Below are 24,154 nucleotides of genomic sequence, written 5' to 3' on the forward strand. Positions count from 1 at the left end.
CTCTCTGCCGAGAAGGAAGATGGTTTAGATGTAACACCTGCGTACTTGAGCCCTGTTTTCTCTCCTCTTCTGTAGCTTTCCTCAAAAGAAAGTTCCTGGTAATAATGAGCATCATCCTCTGTGTTTGTAAAATAAGGGGAGAGGAAGAAATGAGAGAAGTTCCTAAGGCACATTTTTGACATCCTTTTAGTCTTCAGTCTGAGGAAAGTGTATTTGAAATCCTCTACCTCCTCCTTTTGATCAGGCCTGGAAGAGAAAAGGTCAGATGCCCCCGGAAAAAGTCAGATTTACAAGGCAGCAGATATGAAAGCACCAAGAAAACATGCAGTGAGTAGCTAATCACGCTGGAAATACCTTAAGAGTGAAGCTCAGTGTCCACACTGATCTTCACTTCAGTGAAGAAGGACAATCACTGCCCCCTCTATGGTAGGGGCCAGGGAATTGGGGGTTTGGGAGAAGGCAGGTCCAGCCTGATGTAAAGGCAAAGGAATAGGCACCGTGACCTGGGAAGGTCCCATCTCACCCTAGGATGCTCTCGTATTACTGCGACCGCCTCCCAAATGTCCAACTCAGGGCCAGAGCACCATCCTCGACTTCTGCTCTGCCCTTCCCTTCCCCATCCTACCAATCCCAAATTGTCGTCAACTCCGCTCTCTAATCTCTCTCAAATCCCTCCACCTCTCTCCATCCATAGGGCTTCTGTTCATCAAGGTCTCCATTATTCCTCCCCTGCCTCCAATTGTGGCCTTCTCCCAATCCTTTCTCCATACTGCATTTGAAGAGAAAATCAGCTTTTACCTTTGTAATGAAAAGATCTCCAACGTTACCAAATATCTTCAGGATCTAGCCTAAACATCATAGTACAGCCTCCAAAGCCCTTGGTCCTGGAGCCCCCCTGTTCTCTCCTTCAGATTTTTCTCTCAATCTTTGGTCTGTCTATCTCTTTCCATGTTTCTCATCACACACACACGCGCGCGCACACACACACACACACACACACACACACATCCCTCCAGGCAGACTGAGCTACTTGCAATTCCCTAAACTCCATGCTTTCTCTTGCCACAGGGCCTTATCACATGCTATTCTCTATGGCCTGACCTCTCGACTGGCTCCCCTTCATGCTTTTCAGTTTGCTGCCTCCATCTTCAGCACACATATCACCTCCTCTAATAAGTCATCCTCCCACATCCCCATCCAGGCTCACATGGTACCCATGCTTCTCTATCACAGCGCCTACTATGCTGCATTACAGCCACTTGTTTACTCCTCCATCTCCCCCAGTAAGCTGCAAGCTCTGGAAGTGCCAGGAATGTGTCTTTTTAAAAATCACTGTATTCCCACTACCTGTCATGGTATAAAGGAGCTGCTCAGTCTATTTGTTAAATGAATGACTAAGTAGATAAATCTACAGCTTTATAAGTTTAACACTGAAAAGGGTACTAACTCCTCCAATTCCTTTGCCTGTAGTTAGAGTGGGTTGAATTATGCCACTTTTAATCATCAAGGCATCGCAGCCTCCTGATGTCTACCTGTCAGAATTCAAGTGTTCGGCGTGCTCCTATTACTGACCTCAGAAAACATGAAGGCAACCTGAGGTCTCCCATTGCACACTCACCTGGGTGAATCAGGCAGGAGTCACATTCATTCTCCTCGTTCCTGCAGCAAGGGATGGTATAACCCACCACTTCTTTCTTTCCAGGGCAGGCACATTTAACCTGATCGTATTCACAACACTCCCGACACATGATGTTCCACTCAGCTCCGGGGCAGTCTTCATTAATGACTGTGTACTCTGAAACAGAAACCAGAAGGTGAGATGGAGAGCCTGGCAGGAACAGGTAAGACCCACAAGTACCTTACTGCTAAGAAGCAACCTTGCCCTACAAACGTGTCACCCTGCCTGAAGGACGTTCAAAACCATCCACTGGGGCACAGATGAAATTTGTTAAAACTGCTATTCATTTTTATTTTTTAATCAAAAAAAGAAACCATGTTTTATCAATATATAATCTAAGTGGATTGACACACATACACATAAATAACTTATACACAAGCATACATTTCCTGAGTGTCTGTGCTCATTTCTATTTTTGCTGGGGTACATCAGGCCAAGGCTTACAGCTACACAGCTTGTGCATTGTGCAATTCCAGAAGGAACCATTAAACTGCACAACTGTACAGTACAGCCCAGGCACTTGGGCCATCAGAAAAGTTTGGTGACCACTCTCTAGACTAGGTCTATCAAGTGCAAGGCTGAATGCCAAGCAGGAACCACATCATTTCCTCCAAACTTGGCTCCTCGATTTTGCAACATGCCATTTTCATGGTATCTTCAAAGCTAAAACCAACAGAAAAGACAAAAGGCATCTTAATTAGTATGTTTGGGAGAATTTCAACGTTCTACAAGAGTGAACTCATTGGCAGAACTTCATTTAGTCCCTAAAAACAACTGAGCATTCTTTCCCATGAGAAAAAAAGTATTCCTTTCTGGGTGGAATTTCTTTCTTTCTGTCTTCTTTAAAATATACCTTAGGTAATGAAAAAGAAAAATCATTTGGCAAAAACTATAAGAGGAATCAGTCAGAGGCTGCCCAGAGGAATCCAGGCTAAGAAACAGACCTAGCTTTGATTTGCTCTTCTTCCTGCCCCAACTCTCTATTCCTAAAAATTTTGCACAAAGATGACGATTGAAGAAGAAATAGGTCAGATATTTGAGGAAGAAAGTGAATCTGGCTTCCCTGTGAAGGCTTCCCTAAAAACCCCAGGGAGGGATAACCAACATGCCTTGCAGGCCCATATAAACCAACCCGAATATCTGTGGTGGCTTTTAACCTCTTGAATTTCATAGTTTAGTTTTCTGTTTTCCTCCCCTAAATTTGGAAGTCTGACAGAGAACCGATCATTCTTAATTTGCCAAGTAGAGCAATTTAAAGAAACGCTCACCATCTTCTCTCAGCCTTCTGTCATAAGAACATTCTAGCATCATAGAAAGGAACCACTTGCATAATAAGGGACAGTTCCTTAGATTGAATACATGTAGTTTTATGAAAAAATTCCTCTTTTCTTTTCTACAAACACTGGTGGGGCAGCAGAGATCCTCACACTGGCATTTGGGAACAACCAGCACAGACCACCATGATATTGTCACTACTGAGATTTTGTTTCCCGTTCTATTCTGTGAGCCCCTCCAGGACAGACACCAGGACTTACTTAGCTGAGCTTCTCATGTTTCTAATTTGGCTGGATGAAGTGAATAACTTCTAAAATCTAGAAGAGAGGACTTCCCTGGTGGTGCAGTGGTTAAGAATCCGCCTGCCAATGCAGGGGACACGGGTTGGATCCCTGGTCCGGGAAGATCCCACATGCCGCAGAGCGACTAAGCCCGTGCGCCACAACTACTGAGCCTGCGCTCTAGAGCCCGCGAGCCAGAACTACTGAGCCCACACGCCACAACTACTGAAGCGCGTGCACCTAGAGCCCGTGCTCTGCAACAAGAGAAGCCACTGCAATGAGAAGCCCGTGTACCGCAACGAAGAGTAGTCCCCGCTCGCAGCAACTAGAGAAAGCCTGCACCGAGCAACAGACCCAACGCAGCCAAAAACAAATAAATAAATTTATTTAAAAAAAAAATCTAGAGAACTTAATGGTTAAAAGTAAAAGAAAGTAGAAGAAAACATAGGAGTAAATCTGCATGATCTTAGATTTGTTATGATCTTGGATTCTTAGATATGACACCAAAAACGACAAAAGAAAAATAGATAAATTGGACTCATCAAAATTAAAAACTTTTGTGCAACAAAGGAAAGTCAAAGGACAACCTACAAAATGGGGGGACATTTTGCAAATCATATGTCTGATAAGGATTTAATATCCAGAATATATAAACGACCCTTACAACTCAACCACAAAAAGACAAACAACCCAATTTTAAAAAGGGCAAATGACATGAACTGACATTTCTCCAAAGAAGATATACAAATGGTCAATAAACACATGAAAAGATGCTCAGCATCACAAGTCATTAGGGAATTGAAAATCAAAGCCACAACAAGATAACACCTTACACATATTAGGATGGCTATAATCCAAAAAAAGAAAAAAAAAAAAGGAAAATAACAAGCGTTGACAAAGATGTAGAGAAACTGGAGCCCTTGTATATTGCTCATGGGAATGTAAAATGATGCAGCTTCTGTAGAAACCAGTTTGGCAGTTCCTTCAAAAGCTAAACATTGAATTATTGTATGACCCAGCAATTCTACTCCCAGGCATATACCCCAAAAATCAAAAACAGAAACTCAAACAGATACTTGTATACCAGTGCTCACTGCAGCATTATTCACAGCAGCCAAAAGGTAGAAACAACCCAAATGTCCATCAAGAGATGAGCGAATAAGCAAAACATGGTATAAGCATAAAATATTATTCTGAATGTGGAATATTATTCAGTCATGAGAAAGAACGAGATGCTGATACAAATTACAATATGGATGAACCTTGCAAACATGCTAAGTAAAAGAAGCCAAGAAGCCAGACACAGAAGGACAAATATTGTGTCACTGAACTGTATACTTAAAATGGCTAATGTAGAAAATTTTATGTTATTTTTATCATATTTTTTTATTATTAAAAAACTAGTAAGAGGAAAAAAAGTGTTTAAAGGCTTAAGCATTGGAGTCAGACAGACCTGGGTTTGGAATCCCACCTTTGCCACTTACTGGGTATATGACCTTGGCTAAGTTACTTTACTCACTCAGTCTCAGTTTATCATCCAATGAAATGAGTACATTTTATCTAACTCAGAAGCCAGCTGAAAGGACTAGATAAGATTATGTATATAAAGAGCTTAACACAGTGCCCAGTATATAATGAACATTCGATAACTAGTAGCTTAAGAAGAAAAACACTATTGACATCCATATTTCTCAAGGTTCTAAGTTTTTGAATGTACCACATATCAACTCCTTACATAAAATGCTCACGTTGGGACTTTCCTGGTGGCGCAGTGGTTAAGACTCCACACTCCCAATGCAGGGGGCCTGGGTTCAATCCCTGGTCAGGGAATTAGATCCCACATGCACACTGCAACTAAGAGTTCACATGCCACAACCAAGGAGCCAGCAAGCTGTAACTAAGGAGCCCGCGAGCCGCAACTAAGGAGCCTGCCTGACAAAACTAAGACCTGGTGCAACCAAATAAATAAAAAATAAATAAATTAATTAAATGCTTAGGTTGTTTCCCCACTGCATTTGGAGCAAACCCTAAGTGCTCTGCTATGGCCCCCAAGGCCTTGGAGAGCTGCTCTCTCCTGAGCCCTGCAACCTTTCCTTGGCCACTATTTCCCACCTTTTATTTCTCAAAACCATCAAGGTCTTGCTCATCCCAGGGTCTTCACATTTGCTTTCCCCACTGCCTCTGTCAAAACGTTGGGCCTTAGTGTAAATGACACGTGTTCAGAACGGTCCTCGCTGACTTTCTCATCTGAAGTTTGTGCCTCTGCCCTTCCTTCCATAGTATTCTCTATCACAGCACCCCAGTTGTTTCCTTTCATGGCCCTTACCACAATTTATAATCCCTTTCTATGTTTCCATTTACTTGCATATCATCTGTCTCCCTTACGTGACCATAAGCTGGTAGGAACAACACCTAACTTGTTCAACGCAGCTAGGGAAGGGCCTGGAATGCAAGAGGTGCTGGATAAATACTTGTTGAATGAAACAGCCTCCACTCTAGAGCTACCCTCCCTTCAACAGTCAAATATTTCCATCCAGTGGTCCAGCTCGGAGCTATGAGCCAGGAGAGCTGGCTCCGCCCCATAATTTGCTGATATCAGAACCGGGGCACTTTCCCTCCCATGGTGAAGGGTCTAGAACAGTTAGTCCAGGTTACCCAACTTGGGTCTCAATTCCTTGGCGCCAGCCCCTGCCTTGTCCAGCTGTATGATTTCTCCACTCTCTGAACATCTAATATGCCTGCGGGGTGTGGCTCATGTGTTACCCCTCCCCCTGCCCACCTGAGGGCAAGCACTCCATCCTTCTAGGTTTTCTAAGAATTTACAAGTACTAATGACTCCTGGGGGACACTGACAGAATAAACGTTGTTTGCAGCTTTTATAAGCCTTGTAATAAAATATGGGAGGCCAAGTAAGGTCTGCTCTACTCCCGTAGAGGGCAAAGCCTGTTTTCCCTAAGCAGCTGGTTAGTCCACGTCTGGCCCAGCCATGGAATACTGCGGGCCTCCCTTTACCTGGGAAATTAATTCCCTAAAATGCCTTCAATGGCATTTCTCTTTACTTCAATGAGCAAGCCCACCTCTGCCCTCCCTAACGCATTACAATAATTTTATAGGTAAGGTCCAGAGTATCGTATCATCTTAGCCAAAGGGAATGATCCCAGGGAAACCCATTTCTATCCTGTCTGCCAAGTCAGCCAGCTGGCTCCTTTCCAAGGACTCTGTGTGGTAGCCCCAAAGATGTCCATATCCTAACCTCCAGGACCCATGAAAATGTTACCTTACAGGACAAAAGGAATTCTGCAGATGTGACTAATTTAAGGATCTTGAAATGGGTAGAGAATGCTGGCTTGTCTAGGTGGGACCCATGAAATCCCAAGGATACTTATAAGAGGGAGGCAGGAGGGTCAGAGTCAGAAACAGAGGTGTGAGGACAGAAGCACTGGACAGACAGGAGTGATGTGTTTTCAAGATGGAAGAAGGGACCACAATCCAAAGAATGCAGGCAGCCTCTAGCAGCTGAATGAGGCAAGGAAACAGATTCTCCCTTAGAGCATCCTGAAGGAACACAGGCCTGCCATCACCTAGATTTTGGCCTCCTAAGACTCATTTCAGACCCCTGAGCTCCAGAATGGTACAAAAATACACTTGCGCTGTTTTAAGTCACTAAGTCTGTGGTAATATGTTACAGTATCCACAGGGAATTAACAAACTGTGTCTTCTCAAAAGAAAGGTTAACCCACAGCCAGTCATTTAACCACTCTGGTCCTCAGCTTTCCCATTGAGCACAGTGCTAAGGGTGTGGGTGAACTGATGAATTCATTGTTTCATCCCACAAGTATTTATTGAGTGTCTGCTACATCCCAGGTAGGAGGCTGGGTACTGGGATACAATGGAGAGAACAGGCACCGTTACTGGCCCCATGGAACTCACACTTTTGTAGAGGAGTAGACATTGGATAAAGGATCCCACAAACACACGATCACTCATTATGATGAGGACATGTAGGATGCTATGAGAACAAGTGGATGGTCATGCAGGGACATTAGCACCAAATCTACAGGACTCGCAGGGTTAAGGGGGTTTAAGTAAAATCACAAATAAAAATCTATTTGCCAAGATAAGACCACTTCTCAGGAATATGGAAGTGATGGAGGAGGGGACGGTTTTAATGCTTTTGTTGACTCAGCTCCTCTGGTCTGGTAAGTCCATCACCCTTTTTTCTCCCCTCGCTGGAACAGAGACAGGAAAGTGACCCCGAAACATATATGTAAGAAATAAACAGGTCAGTGAAATATTCTATGAGAAATATTTAAAGTTGATCAGCTGAAGAGATTTGAAAATACACTAAGCAGACAAAAGTGATCTCATGGACTTTTCCTTCTCGATCTATCAGAATTAAATGGACAAAGGGCACATTGGTCATTTGGCTTCAGCCGTACAAATTTCAGGGGATTTCAATATGATGCTAAAGGTAGGTTCCAGAAATGAGGATTTAAAGAAATACCAACAGCAGGAGAAGCTACTGAACGTTTTCCTATATGCATGCTAAATCACGTTAGCATTTGTTTAGCTAAAGGGCTTTTATATTGTTTATGCAATTTAATTTTCAAGATGACCCAGTGAGGTAGGTAATACATTTTCTTGTAATTTAAAATAAGCTACTCTAACCTCTTCACTTTACCAGTGATGAAAAGAGCTAAGTAGGGAAGAAGCAAAGAGAAATGCCAAAGACGTTTTTTAGGGAGTTCTGAGAGGGAAGGGAGGCCCGCAGAATTCCAGGTTTAGGGAGGGGGTGAACAGCCTGCTGCTTCCTTAGCCTGGAAACAGGCCAGGACAACCTCTAGTTTCAGGGGCTGCTGTAGTTGAGCAACTGTTACTTTGTCTTCCATGTTTGAGAACAAAGAGTTATTAAGCTGCAAATGAGTTTTATCCTGTCAGTGCTTCCCAGGAAACAAGCACAAATTAAGCACCAAGAACTCATAGAGCACCACTTTGGGATCAACCAAGGCACCAAAAGGTCAAGCACATGCCCATAGTCACATAGCAAAATTGAACTTACAAAGTTCCAGGCACCATATGCATTCATTCATCTCTAACTCTTCCATTGGACAAAATACTTATTTTTTTCTATATAAAACACTCCATATTTTAATGTAAAAGATTCCTTGTGAAAGCTTCAAATAATAAGATCATACATAAAGAAGTAAGAAGTATTCAGAAATAACCTTAATATTATATTGTCTATCTTTCAATTGTTTTCTTTCGGTGGACATATATATCCACATGTAGAAAATGCTAGATGTGTAGATCATCTTCTTACCTCTCAAAACTGGTAACCTATTTTTTTTTTTTTTATCAGCTCGGTGCTTTGTGACCACCTAGAGGGGTGGGATAGGGAGGATGGGAGGGAGACACAAGAGGGAGGGGATATGGGGATATATGTATACGTATAGCTGATTCACTTTGTTATACAGCAGAAACTAACACACCATTGTAAAGCAATTATACTCCAATAAAGACGTTAAAAAAAAAAAAAAAAAAAAGAAACTGCGCTGCTTCGGGACTTCCCTGGTGGTCCAGCAGTTAAGACTCCGCACTCCCAATTCAGGGAGCCCGGGTTCAACCCCTGCTCAGGGAACTAGATTCCACATGTCCCAACTAAAGATCCCACACGTGGCAACAAAGATCCCACGTGCTGCAATGAAGACCTGGTGCAGCCAAATAAATAAATAAATATTTTTTAAAAGAAAAGAAACTTCTCTTCTTCTTTACTTTAATCACAGACATTTTCTCTTGACCCTGAATAGTCTTCAAAAGTGATTTTAAACTGCTGCATCATTATCCTATATGTGCAACTGCTTCTCTCCCCTCTTTTTTTTTTTTTTAAAGTTTACAATTTTTTTTTAAATTTATTTATTTATTTTTGGCTGTGTTGGGTCTTCGTTTCTGTGCGAGGGCTTTCTCTAGTTGTGGCAAGTGGGGGCCACTCTTCATCGCGGTGCACGGGCCTCTCACTATTGCGGCCTCTCTTGTTGCGGAGCACAGGCTCCAGACGCGCAGGCTCAGTAGTTGTGGCTCACGGGCCCAGTTGCTCCGCGGCACGTGGGATCTTCCCAGACCAGGGCTCGAACCCGTGTCCCCTGCATTGGCAGGCAGATTCTCAACCACTGCACCACCAGGGAAGCCCTCTCCCCTCTTTTTAAAATCAGGGTAAACAAATAAAAAAAGAGATGCAGAGTACTTTGGTATCATAGGCTTTGCCCAAGCCCTTCCTCAGCTGCCACGCTTGGGGCAGCCATCCTGGTATCTCCTATCCAGAGCGAAGAGTTCAGTTACATTGGTCCAGCTCTGGTTTTTCCTGAATTCACGTTGGAAAACATAAGACACTTAACCGCTCAGTCTTGTTTTATCCATGCAAATGCCAAGGCGATGAAAACAACGCTGACCGATTGGCACAAGTTTGGCTTTCACAGATGTGGTGAACAAATGAACAAACGAGTGAGGGAGAGTTGGCTGTCATCATGGCCATCGGCATTATTTTCACAGCCCCTCATCAGCCAGGCAGCTTGCTTTAAGGCTCTCCGACACTGATGTATTTCTACTGCTGACAAGATGGAGAACACGTAATCCCTCAAACAGCAGGGGCTCAACTCCACAGAATGGCAGAGGGAGCAATTGTGTCTCCTTAGCATTGTCTCCAAGTGGCACGCTTTCAACACTAGGTTTTAAGGAAATATGTTGACATGATAGTTGTTAAGGTAAATCTGAAAAAAGTCAGAGAATTCTTGCTGAAAACATGAGTCAGACTGTTCCATATACGGTGGAAATGTCAGTTGTCAGACCACAGGCCACCCCAGAAGGTGGCAAAGAAAGGCGTTTTCATCATGTGCCCGCTCCGCCTTGATGTTAAAGTCTGCCTTTGCATCCACCAAAAACCCCACAGCCCTCCCCTCTAACCACATTTCATGAAAATTTCTACTGAGTGTTTTACTGTCCTGCATTTTATAAACCATCTAAGACCAGAGGGAGAAAAAAGATGTAGGAATCAGAGAGTCCTGCAGCTAGGCAGCTTGGGCTCCGCTCTCATCCCCACTCATTCCCCCGCCTCCTCTCGTGCTGTCTGAACTCCCTGTATTGATTTCTAACACGCAACCTTCCTAACCACCTGAAGGTCTGATCACCCACTCCATGAGGTCAATGACAGATGCCAGGCAAATCCCAGACAGAAATGCTGTGAGGCAGGGGTGATGGAACGGTTACTGGGGCCCTTGGTGACTCCATATCTCCTCCTGAGCCTTTGAGAACCATCCCATCACCATGACCCTCAGTCCCAGCCTGGCTGGATTCCCAACTTCAGTGACCTTGGTCTTTCCCTGCTCACAGCTCCTCTTGTTAACGAGGTAATGATAGCTGGAAAGTCAATGCCTCCATCACCCCCTTTTGGGTATCAGCAGTGATAAAACTTACAATGGATTCCCTAGAAATCTAGTTTGTTGACACTAGTACAATGGGGAGGGGTAGGGAAGCAAAAATCCGTTTTTCATTTCCTTCCCCTCTTCATGCTTTGTTAAGCACGCTGCTCCGCACTGTCACTCCTCATTCATTCTCCTCTCTCCCTGGGTCCCAGCCCCCACGGAAAGGGAGCTGAACCTTTCAAACATACCAGCTCACTGAATCCTCAGAGCCACCCTTCAAAGTAAGTATCATTTTTTTCATTTAACAGATGAGGAAACTGAGGAACAGAGAGGGTAAATAAATTGTCCCAGGTGGCACAGCTTTCAGGTGAAAGAAGATTCGAAGCCAGCTCTTTCTGGGGCCAAGGTCTTATTCTTTCCAACACAGTATTTTGATTCTAGAGAGTTCTCAACTTTGACTTTACAGATTACGAATGCAGCATTGGTGAAATGAACACACTTGGTAATCAGACCACCCAAATTTTAATACCAAATCTGTCCCTCTTGTATGCTGCTGGACAATCATAGACAAGACACCTTGCTGTGGCATTTCCCCCAAACCTCAAGAGAATGGATGTAGATTGATAGGGTTGTTCATGTCACTGCAGTTAAAGAGGCAATGAGCATAAAGCACTTTCAAAGAAAACTCGCATGTTTGTTGAGATATTACCATTATTCTCTGTAGAATAAAAAACCATCAATGGATAAAGAAGATGTGGTACATATATACAATGGAATACTACTCAGTCATAAAAAAGAATGAAATAATGCCATTTGCAGCAACATGGATGGACCTAGAGATTATCATAATAAGTGAAGTAAGTCAGACAAAGACAAATATTATACAATATCACTTATATGTGGAATCTAATAAAAATGATACAAATGAACTTTTTTACAAGACAGAAACAGACTCACAGATCTCAAAATCAAACTTATGGTTACCAAAGGGGAAACGTGGGGGGAAGTGATAAATTAGGAGATTGGGATTAACATATACACACTACTACGTACAAAATAGATAACTAACAAGGACCTACTGTATAGCACAGGGAACTCTACTCGATATTCTGTAATAACCTATATGGGAAAAGAATCTGAAAAAGAATGGAGATTATATATATCTGATTCCCTTTGCTATACACCTGAAACTAACACAACATTGTAAATCAACTATACTCCAATAAAAATTTTTTTAAAAACCATCACGTGTAGCTAAAATACAGATGGCTAAGGGAGCAAAGGGGGTGAGTAATAATGCCTCCTCCAGAGGCCCACACATACATGGCATTTTCAAGCAGTCCGTTCTTGCTTATATCATTGCATTCTGGGTTCCTCCCCCTTGCTTCTAGATTTCCTGATTTCTTTTTTCTAATACCTCCTCTTCAGACACCTATTTAACTAGGACATACCTCACCTCCTGCTGCTTGTCTTCCAGAAATAGAAATTCTACATCTATAGGCAAAGGGAACAAAACCCAAACTCTAGCATCTTGGAAGAGCCCCAAGTTGCCACTATTCTCAACAACTGTGCTGGAAATCCTTGAAGGACAGCTGCTTCTGGGTTATTTCAAACACTGGAATATGAGCTGAATAGATCTTATTTCTTTATTAGCATTGGGTACTAAAAATATAATTTAATAATGCATCTAAATGTACTTGGCAATAGAACTCAGCAAATATTATATCAAGCAAAGTATTAGAATGTCTAAGTTAAAAACAATAAAACTTAAGCTATATCCTAAAAATCCAATCTGGATTTCCCCAGACCTAAGAATTCTACAAATGATCCCACCTGCTCCTCAGTCCTCAACACTTTTAAAACCTTCTTTCTGAGTCAGAGTGTGTCAGGGCTATAAGGGGGTCTTGGTCAACCACACCCGCCCCTTTGCCAAGAGCTTCCAGAGTAAGTGTTACTGTCTTCACATCCAGGTTCACTGATGCCAGGCAGAAGCCAGATTTTCCTTCTACCAAAGGCAGATGGCCAAGAGCAGATGACAGTTTGAGCGAGGGTGATGCGTTTACAATGGCATGTCCTATGGTTCACTAAGCCCTAAGCTGGCGGCAGCTTCGTGCAGGCTAGTCCTCATTAGAATTGCCTTCTCCAGTTCTGCAAGCTAGAACAAGATGAAGGGGAACTTCTTTTTGCCTGAGGATTCCTGGCTGGCTCTACCCTTGAATCACAACAGATGGTCATGAGCAACATCTCATGTTTGGGAGACAACATCATTGACCCAGAATCACCTACTCTGCAAGACACCATCCCCTCAAACCCCTGCAAGAATCTACCACCAGCCATATTTCAAACATGGACAAACTTAGTCACAGCATGTGGAAGGCATTTCACCCTAAGGCTGGAAGGCAGATGCATGATAAAAGCAAGGGGAAAAAGCAAGTCTCAAAGAAATAAACATATGGTGAATCTTTAGGAATATTTTTTCCCTGACACAGAGTAACAGATGAATAGGATAGGACTGTGGACCAAGGTGGAGTGGGCTTCAAGAGGACCATGTAACTTCCACCCTACTATAGATAGAACACCCAATATTTCTCCTTCTTAATTCCTTGTGAAACGTGTGCTAGTGGGGAAAATAGCAGAAAGGAGAGGAGTAGAAGATGACTTTAATTTCCTGAGTGCTCCCTTTTTGCAAAGCATTATACTATTTTAAATAGGTTACTTTTTTTTTTTTTGGCCGTGCCACACAGCATACAGGATCTTAGTTCCCCGACCAGGGATCGAACCTGTGCCCTTGCAGTGAAAGCGTGGAGTCTTAACCACTGGACCACCTAGAGATTGTCATACTGAGTGAAGTAAGTCAGACAGAGAAAGACACATCATATGAGATCGCTTATAAGTGGAATCTAAAAAAAAAGGCTACAAATGAACTTACCTACAAAACAGGAAGAGACTTATAGATGTAGAAAATAAACTTACGGTTATCGGGGGTAAAGAGGGGGAGGGATAAATTGGAAGATTGGGATTGACATATACACACTACTATGTATAAAATAGATAACTAATAAGAACCTACTGTATAGCACAGGGAACTCTACTCAATACTCTGTAATGGCCTATTTGGGAAAAGAATCTAAAAAAGAGTTGATATATGTATATGTATAACAGATTCACTTTGCTGTACACTTGAAACTAACACAACATTATAAATCAACTATACCCCAATACAAATTTAAAAATAAATAAATAAATAAGTAAATAAATAAATAGCTTATCTCATTTAACACCTGCAATAAACCTATATAAAGACACTATTATCCTCAGTGTACAGGCTAAGAGGTGGTACAGCCACATTAAAGAGGTTAAGTAACTTGCCAAGAAAACCAGCCATAAATGACAAAGGCAAGATTCAAACCTGGCCCATATTTTAAACCATAATACTCTACACCCTATGTTTATACATATCCATACATATACACACATAAGTATATACATAACCATATCTACACTTTTATTTTTCTGTGTACATGTGTATTCAAACTTGAACACATCCATACTAAGACATCTATATCAAAAATGAAATCCATAAATATGGCAAGCAAGGGCTGACTCTTTGCTGAGAAGGATATGGTTACTCAAGTCTGCTTAGGCAGGAAGCCCTTAAAAGGAACAGCTGGTTTTATTCCTTATCCATTGCCACTGTTCTGAAGCAAGTCTGGGCAGAGATAGGAGGCAGGCAATGCTAGGGGCAAGGGAGAAGCCGTGTCGCGTGACAACAAGAACAATATTTAGGAAAGGCAGGAATAAAGCTGTTCCCAGAAACAGCAAACAAGGGGTTGATGAACAGCTCAAACTCACGTTCTGTCTCTATGGGATACAGCCCCAGCGTAAACAGCCCAGACCACTTCCGGGTTGTGCAAATCAGGGTCATGGTAGCTATACTAGAACTGGCAGACAGGGGGGTAAATAAAAAAACACTGGAGACAAACCCGCGTGTGTTAGAGGGGGGAAGGGAGAGGTTAATTGGTAATGAACTGACCTTGGACTCAGTGCCCCCAGGGACTAGAAGGATGCCCAAATAGTCTCCTTATTGGTTTTTTTTTTTTAATTTTTTTAAAATTTATTTTATTTTTATTTTTGGCTGCGTTGGGTCTTCGTTGCTGCACGCGGGCTTTCTCTAGTTGCAGTGAGCGGGGGCTACTCTTCGTTGCGGTGCACGGGCTCTAGGCACGCAGGCTTCAGTAGTTGCGGCTTGTGTGCTCTAGAGCGCAGGCTCAGTAGTTGTGGCGCACGGGCTTAGTTGCTCCGCGGCATGTGGGATCTTCCCAGACCAGGGCTCGAACCCTGTCCCCTGCATTGGCAGGCAGATTCTCAACCACTGCGCCACCAGGGAAGTCCCAGATTCTCCTTATTTTTGAAGAGGAGACAGTGTGACTGTCACCAGGGATACAATGTAATCGGGAAGTCAAGTCACAGCTCTTATCGCTCCCCAGAACTGCCACATCATCATAGGTGGTGCGTTAATCAGACCCACACCTCAGTTTGACCAGTGATCCCAGGGCAACCACATTACTATAAACAACTTATAGACAAGAAATGAGTTTTCTTGGTGAACTATGCAGGTCGATGTTGGTGAGGACTTTTCTTACAGCAATGTGGTCGGGATCACCTCCACAGTTCTTTCAACATCTCAGCAAGTGTGAAGGGACTAGGACATCAGACTTCCCGTCCATCTCTCAGCAGAAGTCTGAAGAAAAGCTCATGTTTTGTAGATTTTCAAATTCCCTTCTTACCCCATCCTCTATAATGGTGAAGATATTCTTCAATGTTTTATTCATTATGGGCAAGAGACCTAAGTTTTCCAAATGGTGAAGCACTAGTTCCACTGGATGGTATAAGGTATTATGTGAATAAAGGTTCTGTGGCCAAACAACTTTGTAAATGCTAATAACAGCTTTCTTTATTGTAGGGCTTTGCCAAGTCTATAATATTCTTTGCACATAGTTAATTCCCACATCCCCCAAACTAATTCCATCATGACGTCCTAGGTTTTGTTTACTTCTGTTGAATATCCTTTAGGATTAATATTCCATGAAACCTACTTTGGAAAATACCAGGCTGGACCATAAGCTCTCTCAACCTTAAAGAAAGTGCCTTACATATATACAATGGAATAGTACTTAGCCATAAAAAGAAACGAAATTGAGTTATTTGTAGTGAGGTGGATGGACCTAGAGACTGTCATACAGACTGAAGTAATTCAGAAAGAGAAAAACAAATACCGTATGCTAACACATACATATGGAATCTAAAAAAAACCAAAAAACAAAAAGGTTCTGAAGAACCTAGGGGCAGGGCAGGAATAAGTATGCAGTCATAGAGAATGGACTTGAGGACACGGGGAGGGGGAAGGGTAAGCTGGAACGAAGTGAGGGAGTGGCACGGACATATATATATATACACTACCAAATGTAAAATAGATAGCTAGTGGGAAGCAGCTGCATAGCACAGGGAGATCAGCTCGGTGCTTTGCATCCACCTAGAGGGGTGGGATAGGGAGGGTGGAAGGGAGACGCAAGAGGGAAGAGATATGGGGAATATATGTATATGTATAGCTGATTCACTTTGTTATAAAGCAGAAATTAACACACCATTGTAAAGCAATTTTACTCCAATAAAGATGTTAAAAAAAAAAAAAGAAAGAAAGTGCCTTAAGGAAAAGGTCTTTTATTCATCATCCTGTCTCCAGCACCTAGGATCACACCTGGCACCTGGTAGGTGCTTGATAAAGTCTGCTGAATAAATACATGAATGTGGATACATGAGGCATGTGTGATTTCCAAGGTCAGGTTATTTGTGTCAAAGACGGATGTTAGAAATGGCTCTTGCGATGACCTTTTGGGGTCTCTATTTTACAGTAGAAGGAATCCATTGGGTCCATTACGGCTGAATATTTTTTGCTCTTTGTGTACTGCAGTTTGCATCTCATTTCCATAAAGGCTTGAGCTGCTCACTTGTTCTTTTCTACCATTGATTGGCCAGGGGAGCCAGGCTTGTACAGAAAGGAGGCGGAACATCACTTAGAAGCAGGCAGTCAATCATCCACTGGGAGGCAGAAAGCCAGACCAAGAATAAAGATTCTTTATACCAGGCAAGCCCTCCCTTCTGCTTGCATCCAGGTGAGCCAAGTGGTATATTGAAAAATATAGTAGATGCTACCAGATGGAAGCTAAGCTCAGGCAACTTGTCCTGGGATATCTCAGGTGTTCTCTACCATCACTGTTGACTTCCGAGGTGGGATCCCATGATGCAGGGGATTAACTGATCTTCTTCAAAGGAGTCCTATGAAGTAAGTGGACATGGAACTGGGTTTGAAAAACATTGACACCTTGGTTCCTCTGAGTCCTCAAATGATTTGACTTGAAGCAAACCAGGCCAACATCCCTCCTTCGCCCGGTGGTTTTCCATTAAAAACTGGTTAGAAATTTATTGTAACCAATCATAAATTCAGCTTATGAGGACAATTGCTGCATCTTCCCATGAGCTGAAGTTGCCTGAATGTGTTCCTCACTCTGTTCTGGCAGCAACAGCCCTGGGTTTCCAATCACCAAACCAACTGACCAGACTTCTACTTACACTGACACTGGCTGCCAAAGGACTAACTCAACCCTCTGAGACAGCCAGAGCCTCGGAGAGGGCAGTGATAAAAAAGATGCCTACACTGCAGGAACAAAGGCATTTCCCCAACTCCAAGGGCAGAAGGGTGACAGAAACATGGGTCTTCGTTTGCCGCTCAGCCGAGGGGGGCACTTCTCTTAACCAGTTGACAAAGGACCCAAGACATTAGTGTCTAGTAGACAGCTGATCCTCATTCAAAACCCATCTGAGTATTAATGGCGGGAGTCTACATTTCCATCCCCTGCAATATCCATCAACTGTGTTACGCCGAAAAAAAAAGAAGAAAGAAAAAACGCTTCCCCTTACTCATGCCAGGCCTGCTGCTGCTGTTCCATAGCCTAAGAGTTTACACAGTGACGATCATGACAGAATAAATCCATAAAGGAGCAGCGCTACACAGTGTCAGGGCCAGGCCTGAAGCAGGTCTCATCCTTAATTCTGTCCCTCCACAAGCAGACACATGATTTTGATTATAAAGGCTGACCACGGGACAAAGAAATTCTCACTTCCCACATCTAATCAGAATGAGATGCATGAGCCTGTGGACAGCTACCCCAGAAATTGGCGGGATTTGCAATCTGCTTAACACTCCTGTTTCCTTTAGAAAATGGCTCCTCTTGGGTTCCACGTGGTCCCACTAGGGCTGCTGAGGTCTCTCCCTCATCTCTCACATCCACTCTGCCCCCACAGTGGTGAGCACATGACCTCCCTGAGGCCATTCTCATCTCCTGGAATATCCAAGGGATAACCAGAATCCTTTACTAACACCATGGTCTTTATGATTCGGCCAGCAGATCTACCATAGTTGGGCCCCCTGCTGACCATGGCAGTGTTATGTAGTGTTTCATTGCATGCATAATGGGGTCAGGCTGTCTGGGTTCAAATCATGGACATCCAGCTCTGTGACCTGGGCAAGTGCTATACCTCTCAGTTCCCTCCTATGTAAACTAGGGATAAAAACACTACTAATTAGCTTCTAGATGTGTTGTGAGGATTAAATAAATACATGTAAAGCATATAGGAGAGTGCCTGGTATTTACCACAAACTCAGTAGATAATTTGGGATCTGGTCCCTTAGGTACGGAGGCTTCCACCATTGGTGTTTCCACCATCACCGGTGAAGAATCTGATGTGCAGCCCTACCTAGTCCACTCTCAGCCCCCATGGGCTCTGTGTCTGTATCACAAATAACAACTGAGAACAATGAAAGGAGTCATTGTTGGTGGGTTGGGCAGTGCGGGGGGAGTAGTAGAAAGTCCCACTGGTTAAGAGAGTGGAATATCTCCAGCCAACACTAATTCTCTGCCTTCTGTGAGTGGTTTTGTTTATAGATATGAGGTTTGATTTTTTTCCTGCATTTTACTTCTTTCTCTCCATTATAAACCTAATGCTTTGGCCCAGATCTCATGATGACTGACGAACAGAACTCCTTAAACATAGACCAGGCTTGGACTCTGATAGACTTTCTGCCACTGATGTGGTAGCTTTCAAAGCTCCAGCTGCCCTCTGGGTCCTCTGCCATGGAATTCAGGAATTAGAAAATGTAAACATTGCTTTTCCCTCCCCTTTAAAATAGAATAAGAGGAAAGGGATCTGGGTTCCTATGACTTTCAAGTATCCACAAAGTGAGGGTGACAGGTTCTCCCACATGTGGGAGGAGCAGGGCACCACCTTCTCTCATTTATCACTGAAATGGCACTTTTCCCAATTTGCACATACCCCAGATCAATTGCAGCGTCTAGAGCTGGGCTCAGGGGAGGCAGGTAGAGAGGTTTTCTCATGCATCAGGATTGGCCACCCCTAGTAGGGCAGATGGAAATAATTTTCTGACTTAAGGCCAGTCATTAGGTCCTCCAGATGCCATGAGACGCCATTATCTCAGCCATTGCTGTCTAGCCAGGGTAACCCAGATGCAGATAAGTTTAAGTCAAACACATGGTCCCTGGCAGGAGCATTCCAAAGCCCTCCCTAAGGCTTCTGGATATTTCTAAGGGACTTACATGCTCCAGGTCACATCTGCCTCTGGGTCCAGAGGTGCTTTGTCCCTAGCTTACTGACCCAAACATAACACCCAGCCTCACCCCCAGTTTCCACCAAAAGCTCACTCTCCAGGGCATTCCTGAGAGTAGAACATTTTACCAAAGCGTTGGTGGTCATAGAGGTGAGATTACGTTCCACAAAACACACAAGTTAAAATATATTTACGTTCCTTCTTTTCAAAGTCCTGTCTGCTACGAAATTCTCACTTCTGCTTCCCCGCATTCAGTACACAGCCTTCCACTCTCTCTCTTTTACTCTCCATTTCTGCCCCATCCCTCCCAGGAATGGAGGTCAAAAATGCAAATGCCAGTAGAGACTAGCAGAGAACATACGTGTGAATTGAGAAGGCAGGGTGTCAGGCCAGAGAGGGGACCCAGCCTACCTCAAAGCATTCAGGTTCAAAACATTTTTAAGCATCGTATCCTACTAGCTACTTCTGCAGACCTTTGACCCGACGGCTGCCAATCCTTCGGTGCTACAGTCTCCCTCTTTGCCAAAGTCACCCCCAAAAGAGCAGCAGTGCCACCCAAACTGGAGCTAGCAAGAACCCTCCCCCCGCCACATGTGTCCTGAAGCCATGCCATGATCACGTGTGCATCAGTATATGATGCTGTTAGATATGTGAGTTTAAGTCAGCCAGGTACCACACGAGCTTGAGCTCAGAAATTCGACAGTCTGGGCTCACGCCAGGCTCCGCTAATCTGCTTGTGTTTTCTTTTTTATCATTATTACAGCAAAATGTAAATAACATAAATTTACCATTTTAATCACTTTTAAGTGTACAGTTCAGTGGCTTGTGTAACCATCACCACTATACATCTCCAGAATGTTTCCATCGTCCCTCACTGACACTCTACACCCATTAAACACTAACTCCTCAATCTTTCCTCCCCACAGCCCCTGGTAACCACTGTTCTACTTTCTGCCTCTATGAATTTGACTTCTCTAGGTACTTCATATAAATGGAATCATACAGGATTTGTCCTTTTGTGTCTGGCTTCTTTCACTTAGCATAATGTTTTCAAGGTTCATCCATGTTGTAGGCTGTGTCAGAACTTCACTCCTTTTTAAGTCTGAATAATATTCCACTGTATGTACGTACCACATTTTGCTTATCCATTGATGGACACGTGGGTTTTTCCCACCTTTTGGCTATTGGGAACAATGCTGCAGTGGACACTGGTGTACAAATATCTGCTGGAGTTCCTGCTTTGACTTATTTTGTGTATATACCCAGAAGTGGAATTGCTAGATCAAACATTTACCTTTTTCAGAACTGTGCCTGTATATCTTTGGACAGGTTACAGACCCTCTGTAAACCTCACCTGGAAACAGCACCTACCCTGCTTTGGCTCAAACACTGGGCACATAATAAATGCTCACAGATGTTTACTCTCCTTGTCCTCTGCATTTGAGGTACTCAAACTAAATGATCTCTACAGTTACTCCCAGCTCCCTAAACCAATGATCCCACCCTCAAATTATTTCCCTGTTGGAGAAGCCAGGAGTTCTCAGAATATATATATCTGGGGAACACCCTCTTCATGGTCCCCACAAAAATCTAGCCCTGCCAAGAAGGCCCAATTTTCATAGCTCTCTCCTTGGAATTTGCTAACACATCCCATTATAAACCAACATCTAATTTTTCTTGCCACTCCTTCCCCCTTGCTTTCTTCCCACATTCCCTTTCTCGGTTGGCTTCTCCTGCCCACTGAATATCTGTGCTTCAAATTATCTTCCCCAGCTGCCTTGATGCTCATTCCCCACCAGCTAATGTCTGTTGGAAGCAACACTTGTGAAGTTATTCATATTAAGGTTTCACTCCCCAGAGTCACATCTTTTAAATGAGTTGTTCCTTTTAGGCAGAATCCTGCTGGCAGAGCTACTGCTATTTGGTGAAGTCAGTGGAGTTGGGTTTCTCCCCTCACATGCTGTTTATATTGGGTTATCACTTGGCCCGATGTTTGGATTTTCATCCTCAGACACGTGTCCCAAGTCGATGAGCAACAACCGTCTGCTGTGCCATCCCCGTGGATGTTTACATTTCATCAGATGCTCTTTTTAGAAAAGTAATTAGAGGAAATATGCTGCTAAGCTTTCCTTGACAGGGCCAGATTCAGAACTCCAGCAGGGAGTGGACTCATTCACTCACGACTTGAAGAAATATTTTCCTTCTCCACTCCATCCCTCCGTGTTCCCTCTAAATGCAAATGCTCAACAATGAAATATCCTTGCGAGACACGTGAAGTTGCTCTCTGGTTCAGTCAGCAGCTCGGCTGCCCAGACACCGCGTACCCTCCCTGAAGCTTTTCCAGAGCAAAAGGTAAAAGAGATTCTCAGCTCAGGAACAAATGGGTTTTTCGGATCCCGGGCAAGAAAAAAGGGGCAGCTGAGCTTTGGTTTTTAACTTTTCTGGGTTTCAGCCGTCTTACCTGCCACGTTAGAAAAAAAGAAGCAGGGGCGTGCTGATGCAGGGATGAGCAAAATAGACCTCGGAGCCCTGGTGTTCCAGAAGGAACCAGGTTCCTCTGGAGTTGGGCTTGGGCCACCATGCCCTGGAAGTTTGGCTCCAAAAGGCAGAGGTGGAACAGGAATGAGCCTTAAGGAAAATTCACCAACTTACCCCCTGGGGCAAGTGTCTGGGTTTATGGATTACCAGACTCCCCCCTCCTGGGCTCCTTCTTCCTACATTATTGTCTTTGGGCTGTTCCAGATGCCAGTGAGGCAAAATTCAAATGAAACACTCTCTCCAGCTTGAGAGTAAATCACCAAGGAAGATTTCACCTGAGGCTGGCAGGCTACAGGTAGATGGGAAGTAGTCACCAAAATGGGTTTTTCTTTTTTTATATCTTGGCTTTTTGTTCATCATGAAGGGATATGCCCCATGGTCCAGCTCCCCTTCTACAGTAGGTGATCTCATTTTACACCCTCACCACTCCCGCTTACTCTGTCTCACTCTCAGGCACTTGCCAGCTATGTGCAGCAATGGATAATCCACCTCTCAGGTAGAGCACAGGTGACAGGTAACCGGCACAGGTGACAGGTAACCCCCGCAGAAGGAGAGTAGCAAAAGCTCACACACTCCCTGCACCTCTGCAGAGTCGCCCTATTTTATCATGTGTGTACATTTCAACCGGTCCTTATCTCCTGAGGTCTCACCCTACCTCCTGACACCTGACCTCTCCAGCCATAGGACAGATGATCCTAAGAAGTCCTCCTTCCCTGCTTGCCGGGGAGCAATCAGAGGACAAGCCTGCCCTCTCCTTGCTTCTGCTGAGTCAAGAGGCTCCCAGGACCTCTGTGTCTCGTTTCAGCCTCACTTGCCCCAGGAGCCCATTTGACATGGGTTTTGTGGCTCAGAAAATGACATGTGAAAAACACAGAAGCCACAGCTCTTTCTAAACAAACACTGTGCTTCCCCAGAAACGACTTGCACTCTTCACCTCGGCTTTTCCTTCTTCTTTCTCATTCTTATCAGAAAGGAAGTGTATATATGCTGAGTGAGTACATCTCCCATGCTGGGAATCTGTTCTGAAGGGCTGTAACTGTAAGATTTCATCAAGCAAGATGCCCCAGAGGAACACCCTCGCTGCCAGCCCTGCTCTCCTCCTCCTCTTTCCTCCCAGCTCACCTCTGAGGGGGCTTTTTCCAGTGGGAAATTTAGCTTTTGCATGTCAGAGGGAGTACCTGACACTGGGTAGATTCCCGGAGGTAATTTTGTGCTTTAAAAAGCTAAAATAAAAAACCAGCAAATAAAACTGAAGCTGGTACCCCTCCTGAGGCAGTTCAGTCCCACAAGTCGGGATGACAGAAAACAGTGTCCCATTCTCAGGGAGAAAGACAGACACTCCAGCATCACCAGCCAAGCCCCCAAGATTATCACTGAGAAGAAGCACCCCCCCCAGCCACCACCCATATACACACAAGCACCGTCTCCTGGGACCCCCCAGTCCTGCCCCCTACCAAACCCCAAGAGGGAAAAGTTCCCTCCTGGGGGTTCTGAATGCTACTCACAGTACCTCTTGGCAAGGAGGAGATGAGAAGGAGCTGCAGGAAAGTGAGCCCCAGCTGCGGCCACCAGCCCAGATCCATCGTTCCGCGGTGGTGCCCGGAGCGACTGCCGGGGAGGGACCTAGGGAGGCCGGCGGGCAGGCGGCTCTTACACGGACCTCCCCAAGCCGCGGCCGAGCGGGAGCTCGGGTTTCAGCTCGCCAGGCTCTCCCATCCTCATCCGAGGGGAACCACCTTCAGCCAGAGCGACGTCAGCCCAAACCTCTCCTCTCCGCGGCTGCCTTAACCCTTGCGGGGCCCGGGGAGGTGTGGCCACGCGGAGAGGCCCCAGGCTGTGGCTGGAAGGCAAGCTGCGGGGCACGGAGGCCAGCCCAGGTCAGGCTGGGCTCCCTCAGCGCGGTGAGGGGAGGGGAGGGGCCCGCAGTACCCTGAATGGGAGCGCAGGTAGACGGGGCTGGGGGCCGCTCAGGTGAGGCCTGAAGCACCTGCCCCCAACACCCTCACCCACACCCCGAGCCTGGGATGGGAGGTCCACTGCCTGCCTTCACTGCGCACACTAAGTCTGCTAGATTAAAAGCCTGCCTTCGAGGGGGAGGGGGCGCCCTGGTGATGCGAGGAGAAAAGCAGCCAACCTGCCTCCCCCTCCACCTGTATCCCCAAGTCTCCTTCCTACCTGGAGCATTTGCTCCAGGTGACCACAGTTTGGAAATCTTATCCTTTGCCTCTACAGGCTTCTGGGAAAATTCTTCATCTTCCCATGACGCCCATTATGGTAAGTTCAG

General features: G+C 44.5%; 1 protein-coding gene across 2 annotated transcripts in view; it reads right to left on the reverse strand.

Annotated features, from left to right (window-relative positions):
• The window catches only part of PAMR1 (peptidase domain containing associated with muscle regeneration 1), a 71,673-nt gene extending 48,055 nt beyond the window's left edge, over positions 1 to 23,618 (reverse strand). The window contains exons 1-2 of one of the 2 annotated variants that reach the window (XM_068554912.1): positions 23,381 to 23,618; positions 1,619 to 1,795 (exon numbers count right to left, since the gene is read on the reverse strand). In XM_068554912.1, coding sequence (XP_068411013.1) covers positions 1,619 to 1,795; positions 23,381 to 23,453 — 250 coding nt within the window. In that variant the 5' untranslated portion in view covers positions 23,454 to 23,618. The remainder of the gene's footprint in view (positions 1 to 1,618; positions 1,796 to 23,380) is intronic. The other variant, XM_068554911.1, reaches the window with a different exon arrangement.
• Positions 23,619 to 24,154: the final 536 nt, after the last annotated feature.

This window comes from Eschrichtius robustus, chromosome 11 (genome assembly GCF_028021215.1).
Source record: "Eschrichtius robustus isolate mEscRob2 chromosome 11, mEscRob2.pri, whole genome shotgun sequence".
In the NCBI taxonomy this organism is placed as follows: domain Eukaryota; kingdom Metazoa; phylum Chordata; class Mammalia; order Artiodactyla; family Eschrichtiidae; genus Eschrichtius; species Eschrichtius robustus.